The 19,229-nt window shown below is 36.2% G+C and overlaps 1 protein-coding gene across 3 annotated transcripts; it reads right to left on the bottom strand.

Moving 5' to 3' along the window:
- Nucleotides 1-2,184: 2,184 nt before the first annotated feature.
- Nucleotides 2,185-18,961, bottom strand: SPRYD7 (SPRY domain containing 7). 3 transcript variants are annotated; one of them, XR_009346898.1, is made up of 6 exons: nucleotides 18,767-18,961; nucleotides 18,057-18,173; nucleotides 15,595-15,761; nucleotides 8,178-8,280; nucleotides 7,499-7,574; nucleotides 2,185-4,659 (listed from the first exon to the last, which is right to left on the bottom strand). XR_009346898.1 is itself a non-coding variant. In XM_059144111.1 (5 exons), the coding sequence occupies exons 1-5, from the start codon at nucleotides 18,870-18,872 to the stop codon at nucleotides 4,562-4,564; spliced, it is 591 nt and encodes a 196-aa protein (XP_059000094.1). In that variant the 5' UTR covers nucleotides 18,873-18,959; the 3' UTR covers nucleotides 2,185-4,561. The 3 variants fall into 3 exon arrangements, 1 of the variants encoding a protein (XP_059000094.1); XR_009346897.1 differs by lacking the exon at nucleotides 7,499-7,574 and having other exon boundaries at nucleotides 2,185-3,694; nucleotides 3,925-4,659; nucleotides 18,767-18,959; XM_059144111.1 differs by lacking the exon at nucleotides 7,499-7,574 and having other exon boundaries at nucleotides 18,767-18,959.
- Nucleotides 18,962-19,229: the final 268 nt, after the last annotated feature.

Here is a 19,229-nt window from a genome sequence, read left to right on the forward strand (position 1 = left end):
GATGACAGGATCATGACCTGAGCAAAGGCAGACGCTTAACTGACTGAGCCAGCCAGGTGCCCCTCTAGTCTCCTCCTTATAATGATCAGCATTTCACAAATCACTGTGGCTTCAATAGCCCAGTGAAATGAATATTTTCTCCTAACAGTCTCATAATCATTCATTCATTCATTCAGCAGTCTGGTAGCCTTCACTATTTTATCACCATCCTTTTAAACAATGTAGTGTTTACTAGAACTGGTCTACTCCGTATGTGGCTTCACCAGCACTAGTACTTTCCTGGGTCTAGGAATCAGGTTTATGCTGGTGCCTGTCAAGGCATCAACTAATAATTTACCAGATAAATTTATCAATAAGAGATAATTCCCTGTAATCTTATTTCTAAGATATAATATTTCTTATATAATTGTTTTTTAATGGTTTATATTAAACACCGAAATGTTTAACAACTTTTTTTTCCATTTATCAATGTATCTTGGGTATTCTAGAGCCATACTTATGAATTGTAATTAGCAAGCTCCTTGAGAGCAGGGACTATCTTATTTAAATATTTATGAAACACAACACACAGATGATACAATTGTTGAATGACTACATGGTAATGATTCCTATGTAAATACAGATTACACATTTCAGCCAATACTGAGACAATTTTTCCTTTAAATTTCTGTAGAATTCTTGGATGGTGTGTGATTTCATTTATATTGCTAATTATATTTATCATTATTGTGTTATACCTACTTCAATAATTTTGTCCCAGTTATTTAAAAAAAGCAAGTTGAAGGGGAACCGTGTATCTTATTCAGCACGTGGAAGAACGACAGTTAATTGATTCTACTATTACGTTTCCACTCATTGACGTGAACAGCCTAATTAGCTCCCAACAGTATTTCCCCCATCAGGTTGCATAATGAATGCAAATTAATTTAAGTGGTAGTTGATTATATTCCATGTATGAATACTATGTTTGGTTGTATCTGTGTACAGGGAAATTCTAGTTTTGGTGAGAGATTTCTTCTCACGATCATATCTAGTGTTTTTGCATTATCTAAAAGAAGTTGATTTTTTTTTTTTTGAAAGATTTTATTTATTTATTTGACAGACAGAGATCACAAGTAGGCAGAGAGGCAGGCAGAGAGAGAGAGAGAGGGAAGCAGGCTTCCTGCGGAGCAGGGAGCCCAATGCGGGGCTCGATCCCAGGACCCTGAGATCATGACCCGAGCCGAAGGCAGCAGCCCAAACCACTGAGCCACCCAGGCGCCCCTAAAAGAAGTTGATTTAATGTATTTTATCAAAACTTGTCCAAGATCTCACTTGCATTTCCAGCTATGCTTTTGCTGTCCCTAACTACTTAAATTAGAAAATAAACATATACCAACAAATCATACGTTTGTTCTTGTCAATGATTTAGAAAAGCCCTAATTCAAATTGTTTTATGCCATTCTGAAGTTAATGTGTAGTAGTCTGTAATCCAAGTTTAAAATATGTTCATATGATCTTAATGAATGAGCGAAAGGCAATTAAAAGCCAAATTTGCTTTTTCTGGCTTTTAAGATTTTATTTACTTGAGAGAGAGACAGAGAGAGATAGAGCATGAGCAGGGAGGAGAGGGACGAGGAGACTTCCTGCTGAGAAGGAAGCTCAATGCGGGGCTCAATCCCAGGACTTTGAGATCATGACCAGAGCCAAAAGCAGACGCTTAACAGATTGAGCTACCCAGGCATCCCTTTTTTTTGGCTTTTAATATGTAAACTGATCAAAAGATTTTCATTGGTTTCACATATCTAACATTACAAATCCTTTGCAATATTTATATTATGGAAATAACACGGATAATGAGTAATTTTCAGTCTAAGGAAAATTGCACTAGTATGAAAATATGGATTTTGCAATATACAGAATCAAGAAATTGTCTCTTCAACCAGAACAAATGCAGGTCTTTGTGTGTTTTATGCCCTCTCTAGGCCTGTACTTCCCTACCATGAACTATTTAAGGTATGGGTTTATACCGTACTAATACTCTTCATGTTGACTTCATGACTTCATTTTTAAATTTCTCCTGCTCAATGTAATTTTTTTTGTTTATGTATTTAATCTCTACACCCAACGTGGAGCTCGAATTCACAATTGCGAGATCAAGAGTTGCATATTCTTCTGACTGAGACAGCCAGGCACCCCATCAACGAAATTTTTTAAGACTTTATTTTTTTGAATAGTTTAGATTTACAGAAGAATTGAGTAGTACAGAATTTCCACATATTCTCTCTCCCAGTTTCTCCCATTATTAACATATTATAGTAGGATACATTTGTTACAATAAATGAATATTGATACTTTATTATTAAAATCCACAGTCTATTCATACGTCCTTGGTTTTTACTTAATACCTTTTCTCTCTTCCTGGATCCCATATTACATTTACTTGTTATGTCCCCTTGGACTCAGTTCCTCTTGGGTATGATAGTTTTTCTGACGTTCCCTTTTTTTGATGACCTTGACAGTTTGGACGAGTACTAGTCAAGTATGTTGTAGGATGCCCCTCTACTGGAATTTGTCTATCTTCCTTAAGATTAGACTGAGGTTATAGGTTTAGGAAGGTAATTTTCCCAAGAGGATTAGGTAACTTCGTATTAAAGACACATCTATACTTCATCAAACTGTTGTCACAGACATGGCACAACTCATGTATCATTTTAGTACTGTGCCTATTCCATAAGACTAGAGGCAGAAAAGATAGTCTTGAGTAAAGAACAGGATAATTTAAAAAATTTTGGCTTAAATAAAATAACTAAGAGGTAGATAACATTATAAAGATAGCAAACAGTAGTCATTTCAATTCACTTTCCAAAGTAAGCATGTTCTTTACGAATTAAGATTCAGAAAGTCAGACAAAAATGCATAAATAATATCATTCAATTCTGTATCTTCAGAGGTAAATATGGGTTTTATGTAAATGAATTTACTCAAGTATATTTATGTTTTCAAAGCATATTGTCACATTTTCACCTACCAAACAAACAATAAACACTGCAGGATTCTCTTGCCTATGGGTCAAAAATAGTCTTAAATCCTTAGAAAATTTATAGTAGGCAATCATTCTCTCCTGAACAGTGGTTCTCAAACTTTACCATGTATTACAATCACCTGAAAGTCTTGTTCACAGCTTCTTGGGTGCTATCCCCAGCGGTTTCTGATTCAGTGGGTCTGGGGCGGGCCTAAGAATATGCATTTCTAAAAAGTTTTTGAGGAGGCTGGTCTGAGGACCCTATGAAAACTACTGCTTAAGAGTCAACAAGGAAACTACATTCTTTAAGTGCCTATGGTGATTCGGGTATTTTACATGTATTACCTTATTTAACTAGTTACAGAATCTTATCAAGCGAATATGAGTATCCCTTTTATAAATGGTGAACTTAAACTCAGGGATGCTAAAGAACTTAGCTGAGGAGGTAACCGAATTAGAGGGCAAAATAACAATTCAGATTTCTGATTCTAATGCCCATGGCTTTCTAGTATAACATACTTCTCCTGTTCACAAAGGAGTGAAACATATATGTCCTTGGCTCACTAGCAAAGGAGACTCTACCAGAGTGTGTACAGTGCTTAGTTCAGGTCAGTAGGGTATTGAAGAAATCTTTACTGAAGACTTGGCAGAGGCTCAGGGTCATGGAGAGGACTCACTTTCTCTGAACTTCTGAAATAATCAAGGATGAAGTAAATTTAATGTATAATTAACAAAATAGGAAGAACATGTATTTAATATAGTACTAATTAGTTACTATTATTTTATTATTTGTTACAGAAAAACATACATTTAAATAAAAGTTCTTAAAAGAATAATCTAATTTACAATTAAGTTTAAAGCATCATACTATTCTAAATGTCTGCCAGTGTATACTACATTGCCAATCAACCACTACTTACTCTGGTATTGAACTAACACAGCATGATGGTCTTCAAAAAAATTGCTCTGACAGTTACCAAAACATTCACCTCCTTTCACAAAACAAATTAAAAGCAATGACATACAAAGTAAGCAATTTAAAGTTTATGAAAAGTGGTACACTTTACTGTAAATAAATCACCAAAAAAGAAGTTGCCAATAATATATTTTCTATCCCTTTGTTATACTCTATATAAAAAAGAACACTCAGACACAAATTAGACTGTAGACTTAAAATAGTTAATGAGGTCTAAATTTCAGAATGAGAAAAACCCACCCAACTCTACATCTCTATTATAAAAACAAATATTTTATGTAAGAAAGATTCCCTTTTAAATATCTATATACATATTTCCACTTAATACTGTTAATCAAACCCATAGTTATATTTATTTAAATAAGAATTAAATAAACTGCCCCAAATGCTGATTTCATCTCACAAAACAGAAGTATTTCAAATCACAACTTCCAGATGGTATCTTGAATACACTGGTTCCTTGAACAACATTAACAAGCATATTTTTAAGAATATATTTTCATCTACAGGTCAGGTAAAGCTTTATTAAATGGTAAACACTTTTAAAAGTGCAGAAACACAAGTTTCAAAAACAAATACATTCAGAAGATCTGCTGTTCAAATAATATTTTTTCAAAACCAGGTGGAGGAGTATGATAAAATTCACTGAACTGGCAATCCAAAATTGCACTGTCATCAACTAAAGACAGAAAAAGAAAGAAAGAAATTAGAAGCTTACACCTTAATTCACAAGAATACATAATTATAAAAGACTGTTATCATAATTTCATAATATTAACAGGCAAAAAGAAAAAATACACCTGCTTCCCAGGTTATAAAATATAATCTTATTGGGTAAAAAGATCCACAATAAAAAATTAAAAACACTGAAAGGATATACATATTATACATATTATATATGTATGTATATATGTTTGTATGTATTATATATGTATGTATATATGTATAAAGGATATACATATATAGTATATTATACTATATATAATATATTACTAATAGATAGTGTGAATGTGAGTACTTTTAATTTTTTCCTTATTTGCCTACCTCTATTTTCTCAATTTTACACATTAAGATGTGTTACTTTTTAAAAATTGTTTTGAAAAAATTACAGATTCAGATAAGGTTGCAAAAATAACAGCGTTCTCTATACTATTCATCCACTTTCCCCTAGTGGTAACATCTTACATTAACCACAGTACCATATCAAAACTAGAAAACTGACATTGATAAAGTACAGTTTAACAAGACTGTAGGCCTTATTTAGCTTCTACATCTTTTTACCAGCATTTATCAAAGAGAAATAAATGCATATAACCAAACAAAGACCTGTACATAATGTTCATAGCAGCTTTATTTGTAATGGCCCCAAACTGGAAACAACTTAAATATCCATTAACAGGCAAAAGGAAAAACATAATATGATAAAAGCAGACAATACACCACACATACTACTTGGCAATAAAAATGAATGAATTATTGACACATTCTACAACATGATCAATCTTAAAATAATTATGCTGAGACACGCCACACAGAAAAAGAATACAAATTTTATGATTCAGATTATCTGTAGTGACAGAAAGCAGATCAGTGGTTGGTTGGGGCTGGGGTGAAGAAAGTGAGTAGGAAGGATTATAAGGGAACAGGAGGAAATTTTAGGGGTAATGAATATATCCATTGTGTTGACTCTAGTAATGACATGAATATTCATAGCTACTTGTTAAACTGCACACATATATTAAATGCACATCCCCAAATATTTTATATTTCATAATAAATGCAGAAAAAAGTTAAGTACTGGATTTGACATTTATGAAAGCAGTAGAGATTTTAACAAGGGTGGTTTCAGCGAAGTGGTGGTAAAGGCAGTGAGACGCGGCTGAAGAAAAACTGAACGATACAGTAAGTGGTACTATTAGTACTGCAGTTGGATAAAGAAGGGCAAACATAGGGCTACTGAGGCTAGGAGTTTAGCTGGGATAAGGATGATTCAGAATATTTACAGGCATTGAAGAGAGATGTTCCTTATGTGACATGTAAGTGAAATAAGTGACAAAGTGAAGTCCCAGAGTTCGGGAATTTGAAATCTAGACTGTACAGTGTGTTTTTTTTGTTTTTTGTTTTTTTAACATGAAGGATACCACTTCGTCTAAGATGGGACAGAAAGAAGGCAGGATTGGATTTGATTGAGGAAAAACTTCAGGAGGGCTGGGGTGAGAAGGTGGAGTTCACTATTAACAGCCTGTTTCTTTATAGAGTAGAAGGTAAGGTCATCTGTGGAGGATGAGAAGAGAATTCAAGAAGTATGGTGAAGGTCTGGAATGTGCAGAAATGTAAAAGAATTGCCACAAATGTTGAGAGCTTAGGTTGTGATAAGGCCTAACTTTGTGATAACCCTTTTCTTCAGTGTGATACGGCTTTTTCTCTCCGCAGTATGAGTCTAAGAACTGACAAAATGAATTAACTGGATGGATCTAGGATTAGGGATGGGATGGAAGATAAAAAGTAAAGGAATTAAAGTTTATTTTTATGTATGTATGTATATATGTATGTATTTATTTATTATTAATAATCTCTGTACCCAACACGGAGCTTGAACTCACTACCCCTAAATAAAGACTTGGATGTCCTATTGACTAAGCCAGCCAGGCATCCCTTAACTTTAATTTTTATCTCTGATATTATTAGACCATTAAAATACTTGGCTTAATTTAACTGACTTATCAATGTCAATTTATGAAATATACTTTATATAATTTACTGTCTATAACTTTACTACATTAAAAATTATGCTAAATCAAAGAAACAATCTGGAATAAAACTGTATTTGCTATACTCATTTGTATAATTTGATATTTATCTCATTTCTCAGACTAAATTATTTAGAATATTAAGCTACATTTCCATTTAAGTAGATAAAGGAATTATTTTACCCAATATGGCAAAGAAACTAATCAAAATCAAACTTAAAAATGCACTTTTATATGCAAAGATAGTGGAAAACCACTGATAAATAATTTTGGGGAGAAAAGACTAATGAAAACAACTAAAAAGTAAAGCACAAGCTTTAGTTGTTATTATATTATTAAATATTTTTATTTGTTATATGTATAGTTTTCTGACATCGTAGTCTATCGCACAAACACTGCTATCTTTCTAGTAAATTACTATAAAGATTAATAATTAGTTTTTATAATGGCTTAAATCTAAGAACTTAAAGTAATTAAATGAGAAAATATTTTTAGATTACTAAAACCATAGGCAGAAAAACACAGCTGTTGATTTAAACTTGGTAACATACAAAATAAAGCAGAATAGAGGGATAAAGACACCGCACTTATTATTATTTGTTTTTAATAAAGAGACACCTTATTTTTAAGAGATACATATAAAATATTTATGAATAAAATGATATAATATCTGCCATTTGCTTCAAAACAATCCCAGGAGGGAAGGTGAAAACAGAGGAGTATTAGCATTAGGAGATAGATGAGACCTGACAGGCTCCAAGCTGATACCTGTTTGAAGCTGGGTGATGTGTACATGAGGGTTCATTATACCATTCTCTTTACTTCTATACATGTCTGAATTTTTCTATAATAAAAATTACCACAATTAAATGGTATAGAGTCATCTCTTAAGTAACCCAATCCTTGGGAACACGCACTTGTATAGAAATTATAGTACATACATATACATGACCACCAGAAGTAAAACAATCAATACGAAACTGTTCTAATCACAATTTCTCTTGGAAGAGTTTTAAAACTTAGGTAGCTTTATAGAGATAACTAATGCTCAATCTATATAAAATTCCCATCCCTGGCTCCAAAATATTCTTTACAATTACTTTTCCTGGTCACCTAAATCTCCCTAATAACTGGCAGAAAGAGCTCTGTAAACTCAGCAAAGCTCTTTGGAACTTTCTAGAATATAAGACTACATGATTAGAAAAGGGAGTATGGTTATTGCATATTTAAGTATAATCACTTTATTTGTAAAAAATGTTTAATACATGGGGAATAAAAAACTTCCTTATTCCTGCAAAGTGGGATTCTAATATCCTACTGAGTACATTTCATATAAAAGAGGTCCTTATTAACTTGTCCAGATTTTTGAATGATAGAAAGTTAATGAAAATGTCAAGTAAAAGTTAACAATCCAATAATAATAACATTTAGAAATATTTTAGCTTACCATAAACAACTGGATACACTGTCCCTCGTATACCTGATGCTGGACAATGCATATTTTTTCCATTCAAATATACATTTAATTCTACATGGTCATATGTAATACCCTAGGAAGGAAAGAAAATATTAAAAAATAAAATTATAAATGTTCCATAAAAAGCTTAAATAGAAAGCACCCACTGGGAAGCATGGAAAAAACTTCATAATTATAATTGTGTCACAACAGCTTTCATTAAGGGTTTACAATTTGGTGGAGTTCTGCTTGAACTGAGATTTAAAAAAAAAAAATTACTGGTGATTATGTGGGGGAAAGTCAGGTAAAGTTCCGAGAGTTCACATCAGAGTACAAATGAGAACAGTCTGATGCTTAGCATTATATTCAGATAATATGAATTTTATTTTGTGAACATTAAGATAATATAAGTACTGCCTGTCATGTACAGAGAGACCTTTTTTTTTTTTTAAACTTATTTGAGAGAGACAGAGCAAGTGCACTGGGGGGAGGAGAGGGAGAGGGAGGGAGGGAGAGAGAAGCAGACTCCCCACTGAACGCAGAGCCCAGCGCAGGGCTTGAGGCATGGCTTGATCTCACAACCCTGAGATCATGACCTGAGCCGAAACCAAGAGTCAGACGCTTAACCGACTGAACCACTTGGGCATCCCCAGAGAGACCTTTGAAAATCATACAGAAATCACTGCTCTCTACAGAATTTGATCTTAAGGGGAAAAACAATGAGGTTTTCAGCATTGGGGCTTAATACCTGTCACTGTTATCAAGTTGTGAAGAAGTGTCTTCATAGAACTTATTTCTGAAAAGAAATACATTTCCATCTCTTTACCTTGCTTTCAAATTCATCAAATATATTATACCAAGGTAAAACTAGTGTTTACAATAGAATGTAATTGTTAGCTAGTATCAAGTTGAAAAACAGAAAATAGCTCAAAAGAGTAAAAAAAAAAAAAAAAAGAAGAAGAAAAATAGATCAGTCTGTACAGCTGAAAGTTATTAAAGGTGCAAAAGTCAAAACTAATAATAAATAGTTATTATTACTAAAATGCTGGAAAATACTTTGAAAGCCTCTATTATGTACCAAGCACTATTCTAAGTACTTCATATTTAGTCCTCACAAGATGGGTATTATTATTATTACTATCATCTCCATTTTACAGATGAGGTAGCTAAAACACAAAAAGATTAAAATAATTTATGTAAGGTTACAGAACTAGGAAGTAGCAGAGCTTGGATTTAAACCCATGCAGTATGGCTTCAGAATACTACTCTATTTGCCATGCCATACTACCTCTCTTTAAAACTTTATATAATAGTTACTAACTGCTGGCAGAAAGTCTTAATTTGAGAATTAAGAATAGACTGCAGAGATCTTTCAATAGCGAAATCAAGAAGACCACTCCAAGGATTTCTGACTGTGGATATATTGTATCAACTTTAAAAACTTTTTAGAGGTAGATTAGGACATCTGGGTGGCTCAGTTGTTTAACATCTGCCTTTGGCTCAGGTCATGATCCCAGGGTCCTGGGATTAAGTCCTGCATCAGGTTCCCTGTTCAGCAAGGAGCCTGCTTCTCTCTCTGCCTGCCTGTACTGCTTGTACTTGTACTCTGGTACTTTCTCCCTCTCTGGTAAATAAATAAATCTCTGAAAAAAAAGGAAAAGAAAATTTTTAGAGGTAGTAAAAGATCTTACAGATGATCTAGTCTTAACTCCTTCACTTTCTCCTTAAAACAACAAAGGGCCAGAAGAGTCAGTGTGTTAAGTGCTATAAAAGATTCTCCTGGGGCTCCTGGGTGGCTCAGGTGGTTAAGTTTCTTGCTTTCAGATCAGGTCATGATCTCATGGGTCCTAGGATCAAGCTCTGCACTCTGCACGGAGTTTGGCTCTCTCCCTAAAACAAATAAATAGACCTTTTTAAAAAATCTCCTCAAATCTCAGTAAAGCCAGTGTTAAAGAATAATTTTTTAACAGTTAAGAAATATTGAGAGAGAAATTGTTTCATTTCAGTTTATGTACTTAAATATAATAAAACTAACTGATGGCTGGGATTAGTTTTTGTAATGAAGAGGCCTTTTTTCATTTAAAAAAACAAAAACAAAATCATACAAAAACAATGTGTCCTCTCTCTATAGGAACCACCTTACAGGGTGTCTAGTGCAGAGCCAAGGTTTGTTATCCAGTCACCCTTCACCACCTAGTGGCAGCATAACCTACTGCAAGCAAGCAGGTATTAAAAGCCCAATCTGCGGCAGCACGGCAAAATCCCAGCACTAAAGAAAGAAGTGAGAAAGGATGTAAGAACCCCCAATTTCTATTAGCAAAGTTTAGCTCAAGTATTTCTAACTTAATCTGTCTTTTTATATGATCCAGAAACGGTTTCATTCTGCCACAATGATACCAAAATATCTGACATTTATCAATAATTGGTTGCATGTTCAGTGAAGACAATCTGTAATTAAGCTGCCTGTATTATACTCCAGGATCCCTCCATAAAGAAGTTACTTAACTTCTCCTAATCTATGAAATGGTAATAATAACACTATCTATTTTATAGAGTCATTACAGGGATTAAACCAACTAATCCCTGTCAGGCATTTAAAACAGTGCCTGGCCCATAATAAATGTGAGAGAAGTGTTCGCTATGATGATGATGATGATGACGACGATGATGATGATGATGATGGTATAGAATGTTTACTAAAACTTCTCTGAAATTAAACTGAAAAATGCAATTTTAGACTATAATTTCCACTTCTCAAAACTATGTATAAAAGGAAAAAATAAGCATAACCCAGGTATGCTTTCCTAGTGCTACAGTAGGCCCTGTGGGTATTATAGGATTACTGCATGAATATAATAATTTGGTCAGATGTTGAAAGCTTATTTTTCTTGATTTCTCCTCAGGGAATGGTACATGACTGAAATTCTGCACATATGAGAATGTTTTTCCTGTCTTAAATCTGTTCTACTTTTCCTATGCCACTGTCAGCAATTTGGTGAAATTTGTTCTCAAGTGTTAGAACTAGGAATATAAAGGTAATAAGGTAGGGTAATCTTTTATTTTTCTTGACTCTGGATATATTTCATCCTTTTAAAAGTCCTCCTTTTATCAGAATGTACATGAAAACTCAAGTTTAATTTAATAAAGTTGATCATTCTTAAATCTCTCAATTTGTGGTATCAGTTTTCTCAATAAATGAGATAGGAAGATAAGAATAACACACATTAGAAGTTCAACAACAAAGAAAAACATTTGTTACTGATTATCCTTATGTCTGAATTTTATCTTCATGTAAACAGGCTGATAGCATAGACTTGACTTCAAGACTCTCCTTCAAGAAATATCCATTTGAATAAGAGTGTTCCATATTATGGACATCTGGCAATGATCTACAAATACAAAGCCAACTATTCAAAAAGAACAGGGAAAAGCAGATTTTAAAATGGTTTATACCTTTTGTCTCCTAAAACAACTTTTTTTTCTTTTCCCCTAAACCTCAACAATTTACCTATTTAAAAACTAGGGGAGCACGGATGGCTTAGTCGGTTAAGTGTCTGACTCTTGGTTTTGGCTCAGGTCAGGATCTCAGTGTCATGACATCAAGCCCCATGTCGGACTCCATGCTGGCTGTGGAGCCTGCTTAAGATTCTCTCTTTCCCCCTCTCTAAACAAAACAAAACTGAATTAAACTAAATGTTCTTCATAGCTTTTAATTTGCAGAAAAGAAAAGAAAGATCAGGGGCACCTGGGTGCCTCGGCTGGTTAAGCATCCGACTTGATTTTTTGCTCAGGTTATGATCTCAGGGTCATGGACTGAACCACCCATCTGACACTGTGCTCAGCAGGGAGTCTGCTTGAGGGTCTCTCTCTGCCTCTCCCACTCCCTCTAAATAGATAAATAAACCACCACTCTCTCCCTAAAATAAATAAACCTTTAAGAAAAATTAAAAATAAGACCACAGTTAAAAATCTCAATTTCTACAACTCTCTTTCTTTTCACCAAAATACTGCATTTTTCTTCAATAACCTGGATTTACCCTGTGTCATCTTATTATTAGAAACCTTCCCTCGTTATGTAGATTCCTTTCAACTTGGTACCACAGCCACGAACACAAAGTTCTATGTATAAGGGCATCTTTGCTGAAGGAGATTCTAGGACCCTGTTCTCAATCAATAGCTAATAGCCTGAATCCAGAGTATAAGGTTATTGGATAATGCCATTTAAGAAGTAACTGGGAGAGCAGAAAGGCATCTTTGGATTACATTTTCAACAGGGTGGTTTTGGCAAAGACTTAGCTGGGAATAAAAATAGAGCTGTCTTAATATATGTAACTCTTTCTATCCCCTGCTTTCCAAAAAACTTCTCTCCAATCAAACCTTAGAATTTTTAGTCCAGTTCTTTGAAGAGTTCTGTAAAGTGAAGAAGTTTAATAAGTTTAAGTTTAATGAGGATCATCACTCCTAATAAAATGCTGTAATTCTTTAATGGAAGTTCATAACAAATTAAATACAGGCATACCTTGTTTTACTGCACTAAACAGATAGTGCATTTTTTACAAATTGAAGGTCTGTGGCAACCATGTGTTGAACAAGTCTATTGGTGCCATTTTTCCAACAGTGTTTGATCACATCAAGTCTCTGGGTCATATTCTGGTAGTTCTTGCAATACTTCAAAGTTCTTCATTATTTTGTTAAGATGACCTGTGTTCAGTGATCTTTCATGTTACTAGTGCAATTACTTTGGTGTGCCACAAACCATGCCCATATAAGATCATTCAATAAATATGTGGGTTTTAACTGCTCCACTGACTAGGTATTCCCATCTCTCCCCATCTCCTCTGGCCTTTTTATTCCCTTAAACACAATATTGAAATTGGGCCAATTAATAACCCTACAATGGCCTCTAAGTGTTCAAGTGGAAGGAAATCACATGTCTCTCCCTTTAAAACAAAAGTCCAAAATGATTAAGCACAGTGAGGAAAGCATGTAGAAAGCCAAGACAGGCCAAATGCTAGGCCTCTTGCACCAGATAATTAACTGAGTTATGAATACAAAGGAAAACTTCTTGAAGAAAATTAAAGTGTTACTCCAGTGAATACACAAATAAGAAAGCAAAACAGACTTACTGTTGATACAGAGAAATTTTGATGGTCTGCTTAGAAGATCAAATCAGCCATAATATTCCCTTAACCCAAAGCCTAATCCAGAACAAGGCCCTAACTCTCTTCAATTTCTATGAAGGCTAAGAGAGGTGAGGAAGCTGCAGAAAAACAAAAAACAAACAAAAAAACCCCTGGAAGCTAGCAGAAGCTGGTTCATGAGGTTTAAGGAAAGAGGCCATTCCCATAACACAAAAGCCGCAAGGTGAAGTAGCAAGTTATCCAGATCTAGTCAAGTGAAGGTGGCTACACTGAAAAACAGATTTTCAGTGTGGACAAAAACAGCCCTATCCTGGAAAAAGATGCCATCTAGGATTTTCAGAGCTAGATTCTAGAAGTCAATGCCTGGCTTCAAAGCTTCAAAGGACAGGCTGACTCTTGTTAGGGGCTATATAGCTGGTGACTTTAAGTTGAAGCCAATGCTCATTGACCATTCCAAAAATCCTAGGGCCCTTAAGAATGATGTTAAATCTACTTTGTGTGCTCTACAAATGGAACAATAAAGCCTGGACAACAGCACATCTGTTTACAGCATGGTTTACTGAGTATTTTAAGCCCACCATTGAGACCTACTGCTCTAGAAAAAGGACTTTTTTCAAAATATCACTGTTCACTGACAATGCATCTATCCGCTCACCCAAAAGCTCTGATAGAGATATACAACGAGATTAATGCTGTTTTTATGTCTGCTAACACAGCATCCATTCTGTAGCCCAGGGATCAGGAGTAGTTTCAACTTTCAAGTCTTAATTACTTAATTACTTAAGTTTCGTAAGGCTCTAGCTGCCATACACAGTGCTTCTTCTGAAGGATCTCAGAAAAGTAAACTGAAAATCTTCTGAAAAGGATTCACCATCTAGATGCCCTTAAGAACATTCATGATTCAGGGCACCTGGGTGGCTCAGTCAGTTAAACATCCAACTCTTGGTCTCAGCTCAGGTCTTGATTTGCGGGGTTATGAGTTCAAGACCCGTGCTGGGTTCAAGACCCATGCTGGGCATGGACCCTAGTTAGGGAAAAAAAGGAATATTTATGATTCATGGGAAGAAGTCAAAATTTCAACATTAACAGGAGTCTTAAAGAAGCTGATTCAACCCTCACGAATGACTTTGAGGGTTTCAAGACCTCAGTAGAAGCATGAACTGCAGAGGTGGTGGAAACAGCAAGAGAACTAGAATTAGAAATGGAGCCTGAAAATGTGACTGAAATGCTGCAATCTCATGATAAAACTTTAGTGGATGAAGAGGTGTGTCTTGTGAATGAGCAAAGAAAGTGGTTTCTTGGGATGGAATCTACTCCTGGTGAAGATGCTATGAAGACTGTTGAAATGACAGCAAAGGATTTAAAATATTATATAAACTTAATTGATGAGGGAGCAGCAGGGTTTGACAGAATTGACTCTAATTTTGAAGAAGTTCTACTTTGGGCAAAATGCTGTCAAAGAGCATCATATGCCATAGAGAAATTGTTAATGAAAAGAAGGGTCAATCTTTGCAGCAAAATGCACTGTTGTCTTCTTTTAAGAAATTGTGAGGGCCACCCTAACCTTCAGCAACCACCATCCTGCTCAGTCAGGAGCCATCAACATTCAGGCAAGACTCTCCATCAGCAAGATTATGATGCACTAAAAGTTCAGATGATGGTCAGCATTTTTTAGCAATAGGATATTTTTAAATTAAAGTACATCCATTTTTTTAAACATAATGCTATGTATACTTAAAAGACTACAATGCAGTGTAAACATATACATTCACTGGGAAACCAAAAACCTCATTTGACTTGCTTTACTGCAATATTTACTTTATTGCAGTGGTCTGGAAACAGACAACAGTATGTCCGAAGTATGCCTGCAGTAAATGTCAAAATTTTCTCTAAGAGAGCTTTAGCTGCAAAAATACCTAACATTTTCTAATATGAATGTCAGCAAAGTTTCAAAATTATGGGCCAAGATTTCTCTGATGTGAGAGAAGCAAGAAATGCTGATAAGCAGCCAACCTGTCAAAATTCTCCTGAATGGAAATAAGGGCTTATGCCGATTTTCCTGGCCAGCAACAGCTCTAGAAAGGAGAGTAGTTAGGTAAGGTAGCAGAATCTACACCAAGTGCTCTCTTTAGAATATGTACCACCTCATTAGATCCAATCCCAGTGCCTCAGAATTCAAACCACAAACTCCCAGGCAAAACTATATACACTAAAAGCAGTTTAACTTTAATAATTTACAGTGGAAAAAAACTCCACAGTAAACTTACCACCACATCTCCCTCCTGTGGAAGACTGTTTGCTGGCAGCCTATTTTTCTCCTCGTTGTTGTGGTATAGGGCTCCATCATTCCTCATCACCAGACTATGCACATCTCGGCCAAGAGGAATCTGATTCAAGTTAACTTTCTGAGTTGCAACGCCAATACCCCATATTCCTAAAAAAATAATAGTTTAGATGCCCCCAAAATCTGAAGAATACAAATATGAAAGAAGGGGTTGTTTTTAAGAGTAAGTTGTTTTTAAAAGAAATCATGTACTATCACTAAACTATTTTTTATTAATTTTTTTAAAAACAAATCTTTTAAAAGTAGTTTGTGAACTACCCTATGTTCTCTACAGATGCAGTACAATATAGGAGATAAGAGGGGGTTCTGAAGCTGTACAGCCTAGGTTAAACTCTGGCTTAACTAGGTGATCTGGGGCAAGGTATTTAACCTGTCTCTGCTTCCTCACCTGTGAACGTGGGGTTCTAACAGTACTTACTTCAAAGGATTATTAAAAGATATAGCAAGGTCACTAATACTTGCAACAGTGTAAGTATTCCCCCCAAAATTGGTTAAGCAGAGCATTTTTTAAAAAGATGTTAGCTATTATCATTACTATTCTCTAAAAGACATTTTGAAAAAGCACATAATTAAATGGCCTATGGTTCTAGTCAAGCACTACCTCAGAGAAGCGGGAAATTAGTCTTTAGTTTTTGCATCTATAATGTGTGACAAATAACATAGATCTGGTCAATACCACAAAGAGGAGAAAATTAATTCTGAAGTATAAAATTATTTTAAGGAAAAGTGAATTGGGGGAAATCAGAGGGGGACATGAACCATGAGACTGTGGACTCTGAGAAACAAACTGAGGGTTTTGAAGGGGAGTCGGGGGAGGTATTAGGTGAACTTGGTGGTGGGTACTAAGGAAGGCACGTTATTGCATGGAGCACTGGGTGTGGTGCAGAAATAATGAATCTTGGAACACTGAAAAAAATAAAATTAAATTTAAAAAAAAAGAAAAGAAAAATGATTTTCTTACCCGTGCCTTAAATCAGTGAGTTTTTAAAACCTTTTGGTCTAAGTTGATTTTAAGCAGGCAGCTCTCCTCTTAACCTGCCAAACAGAATACCTAGAGCTCTGGATTTTGTTTCAAACTGTTTCCTTCTCAGTTTTTAATCAAAATCAGTTAGGAGAAAATCTATAGATGGAAGAAGGTTTGAAGATCATGTTGCCAATCAATTTTTCTGAATTAAGCAAAACTATCAGAAAGTTGCATTCTGGGTATCACTGTCTGGGCTTCCTAAATAATCTTACAACATAATTTATCCTCCAGAGTGGGATAATTTTAAGAGTGACAGAAGGGGATAGTACTAATTGCATGGAACAACAGTTCTAGACAGAGTTACAGAGTCTCCTTACTCCAAAAGAACTGTGCATGCTGTGATACACTTTGGCATAACTGCCTCAAGCTTTCACTGAGAGATCAACTTACAAATTCCAACAATGTATTTATTTAGAGACGTCACTGAAAATGCCATCCTTTACAGAAAATCCACATAAAAATTTGTCCTGGATTTAAGGATCAAGAAAGTATTTGCTTCTCTTGAGAAAAGGTAGGTTGTACTTGAGAAGATTTTAGCTACCAGAGACATTTTGCAGCTAACTTATAAAAGAATGAAATGGAAGACAGTTTCATATGTATTCCATATACTTAAGAAAATCAGTATTTTAAATTAATTTAGAAAACGAGCCCCAGAAGGATGTTTTATATCATTCAAGCTTGTTGACGAAGAGTATGATTTACTTCCCTTTAGTTTTCCTATTCTACACCTATACTTACATTATTCATGCTCTATTTCACTAGAAGTCTTTTTTATAACAAAGCTTTAAAAATAGATTTCCCCACATTCAATCCAGCTACAAGTTAACTAATTGCTATTCTAACACTCAAGCAGAACTGTTGTAGGATTCAAAAAAACTCTGTAAATTTTTTTGACGAGAAATATAGACATCAGAATTCTAAATGTGCTAACTGCTTCAGAAGACAACGAATTTGGATATTTTAACAAGAGTTATGAGAAAACATCCAGGATAAGATTGGTTTTATCCTAAGATAAAATAGCAAGAATCTACACCTTTAATGCTTGGCCAAATGAAATGGAGCATCTAACAGCCCTTCATAACGCTAATGTCTTACACTGATCGTGTAAAACGCACTCATAAGTATAACCAACATGAAGGAGGAAGGGCAGTTCTTGTAACCCCATTTTATAGATAGCAAAATTGACCCTAAAATAACTCAATAACTAAAATAACTACTTTAGCCAGGATAACACAAGGGGGAAAAAGTTCTTCCAAATAAGTTTGGTGCTTTTCTATTGCCTCCTTAATCTTTTTCACACACGAAAAATTGCTCTTAGTATTTAATTAGTACTTTTAATAGTAAAGGACCATTATACCAACCTGTGGACTGGATTTTGAATTCAAAGTAGCTTTTGTTTTGATGTAAAGGGGCACTGGCTAAACAGCCTCCCGTTCCACATATTCTTCTTCCATTTTTTACAATGACAACATCTGTTCCTAAACAAAAATGCAGAGACCGTGTAAAGTTTTTTATTTTCTTATCCAACAATCAAGGTCAATTTGTTTCACTTCTCTTAGTCAAAAAATAGCGATGCTATATTTACTTTGAAATACAGAAATGCTGATAAAAACAATTTTTAGTTCACTATATTTTCCCCTGAGAATGTTTTTATTTAATATTCATTTGTGGCTAGAAATCTTGTTTAGAAACGCAATTTAGTAGTAATTCTGTAGGAGGAGCGCCACAGGCGCTCCCCTCGCCTGGGGACAGCTGACGAGTCTCGGGAGGCGGCTGCTCCGAGATTCCGGTGAAAATGGGTGGGGAGGTCCACACAACCAGCTCCCGATGACAGGAGCAGACAGGGCTGCGTAGCCTTGAACACAGAACAGGGCCGAGATGCAGCCGGCCGGCGTCTGAGAGAGATCCGCGAGACAAAACGGGGTCGAGCGCAGCACCTCAGAGCGAGGAGCGGGGGGCGGCGCCCGGAGGGGCAGGGCCGCGCGTGGTTCCTCCGACCTCGCACTGCCCGCGACCCGCCGCGCCACACCCGGCGGGGGCCGTTGGGTCTGGGGGAAGGGAAGGCCCTTACCCATGTGCTGCGTGTCCAGCTGCACCGCCGGCATCTCCTTCAGAGGGATGTGTCCCGTCCCGCCGTCCCTGCAACACCGCAGGCAGCAGAACACCGAGGCGGCCATGGCACCAAGACCACCGACTCCGACGCCGCTCGCAGCCAGCCGCCTCTAGACCGCGGCGACTCCGCCCCCACGCCTCCGCTCCGCCTCCCGCCCCCGCCCGAGCGCCAGAGTCTGTGTGGAGCGCGCAGACCGATACAGCGACGCCCCACGCCGGGAGGGCGCAATGCAGGCAGAGGTGTAGCCGACCCCGGATGGAAGATGTAGAGGCTGCGCAGGCGGGGAGGGGCGGGGCGCAGGAGGGCGGGGCTAGAGGCGGAGCGGGGCGGAGGGCTGGACAGGCGGGCGGGTTGACTACCTCGTTCTCCGGTGCGCGGGTCCTTTTTCCCTAGGCGAGTGTTCACGACCGAGTTTTCACGT

This window comes from Mustela lutreola, chromosome 13, assembly GCF_030435805.1.
Source record: "Mustela lutreola isolate mMusLut2 chromosome 13, mMusLut2.pri, whole genome shotgun sequence".
In the NCBI taxonomy this organism is placed as follows: domain Eukaryota; kingdom Metazoa; phylum Chordata; class Mammalia; order Carnivora; family Mustelidae; genus Mustela; species Mustela lutreola.

What these genes read in the sequence shown, in the direction of transcription:
- SPRYD7 (XM_059144111.1), bottom strand. Translation starts at nt 18,872, where the DNA reads ATGGCCGCCTCGGTGTTCTGCTGCCTGCGGTGTTGCAGGGACGGCGGG. An exon ending in GCTGGACACGCAGCACATGG is followed by an intron (nt 18,174 to 18,766) that starts GTAAGGGCCTTC and finishes ATTTTTGTTTAG; the next exon opens with GAACAGATGTTGTCATTGTA. An exon ending in ATTCAAAATCCAGTCCACAG is followed by an intron (nt 15,762 to 18,056) that starts GTTGGTATAATG and finishes TTATTTTTTTAG; the next exon opens with GAATATGGGGTATTGGCGTT.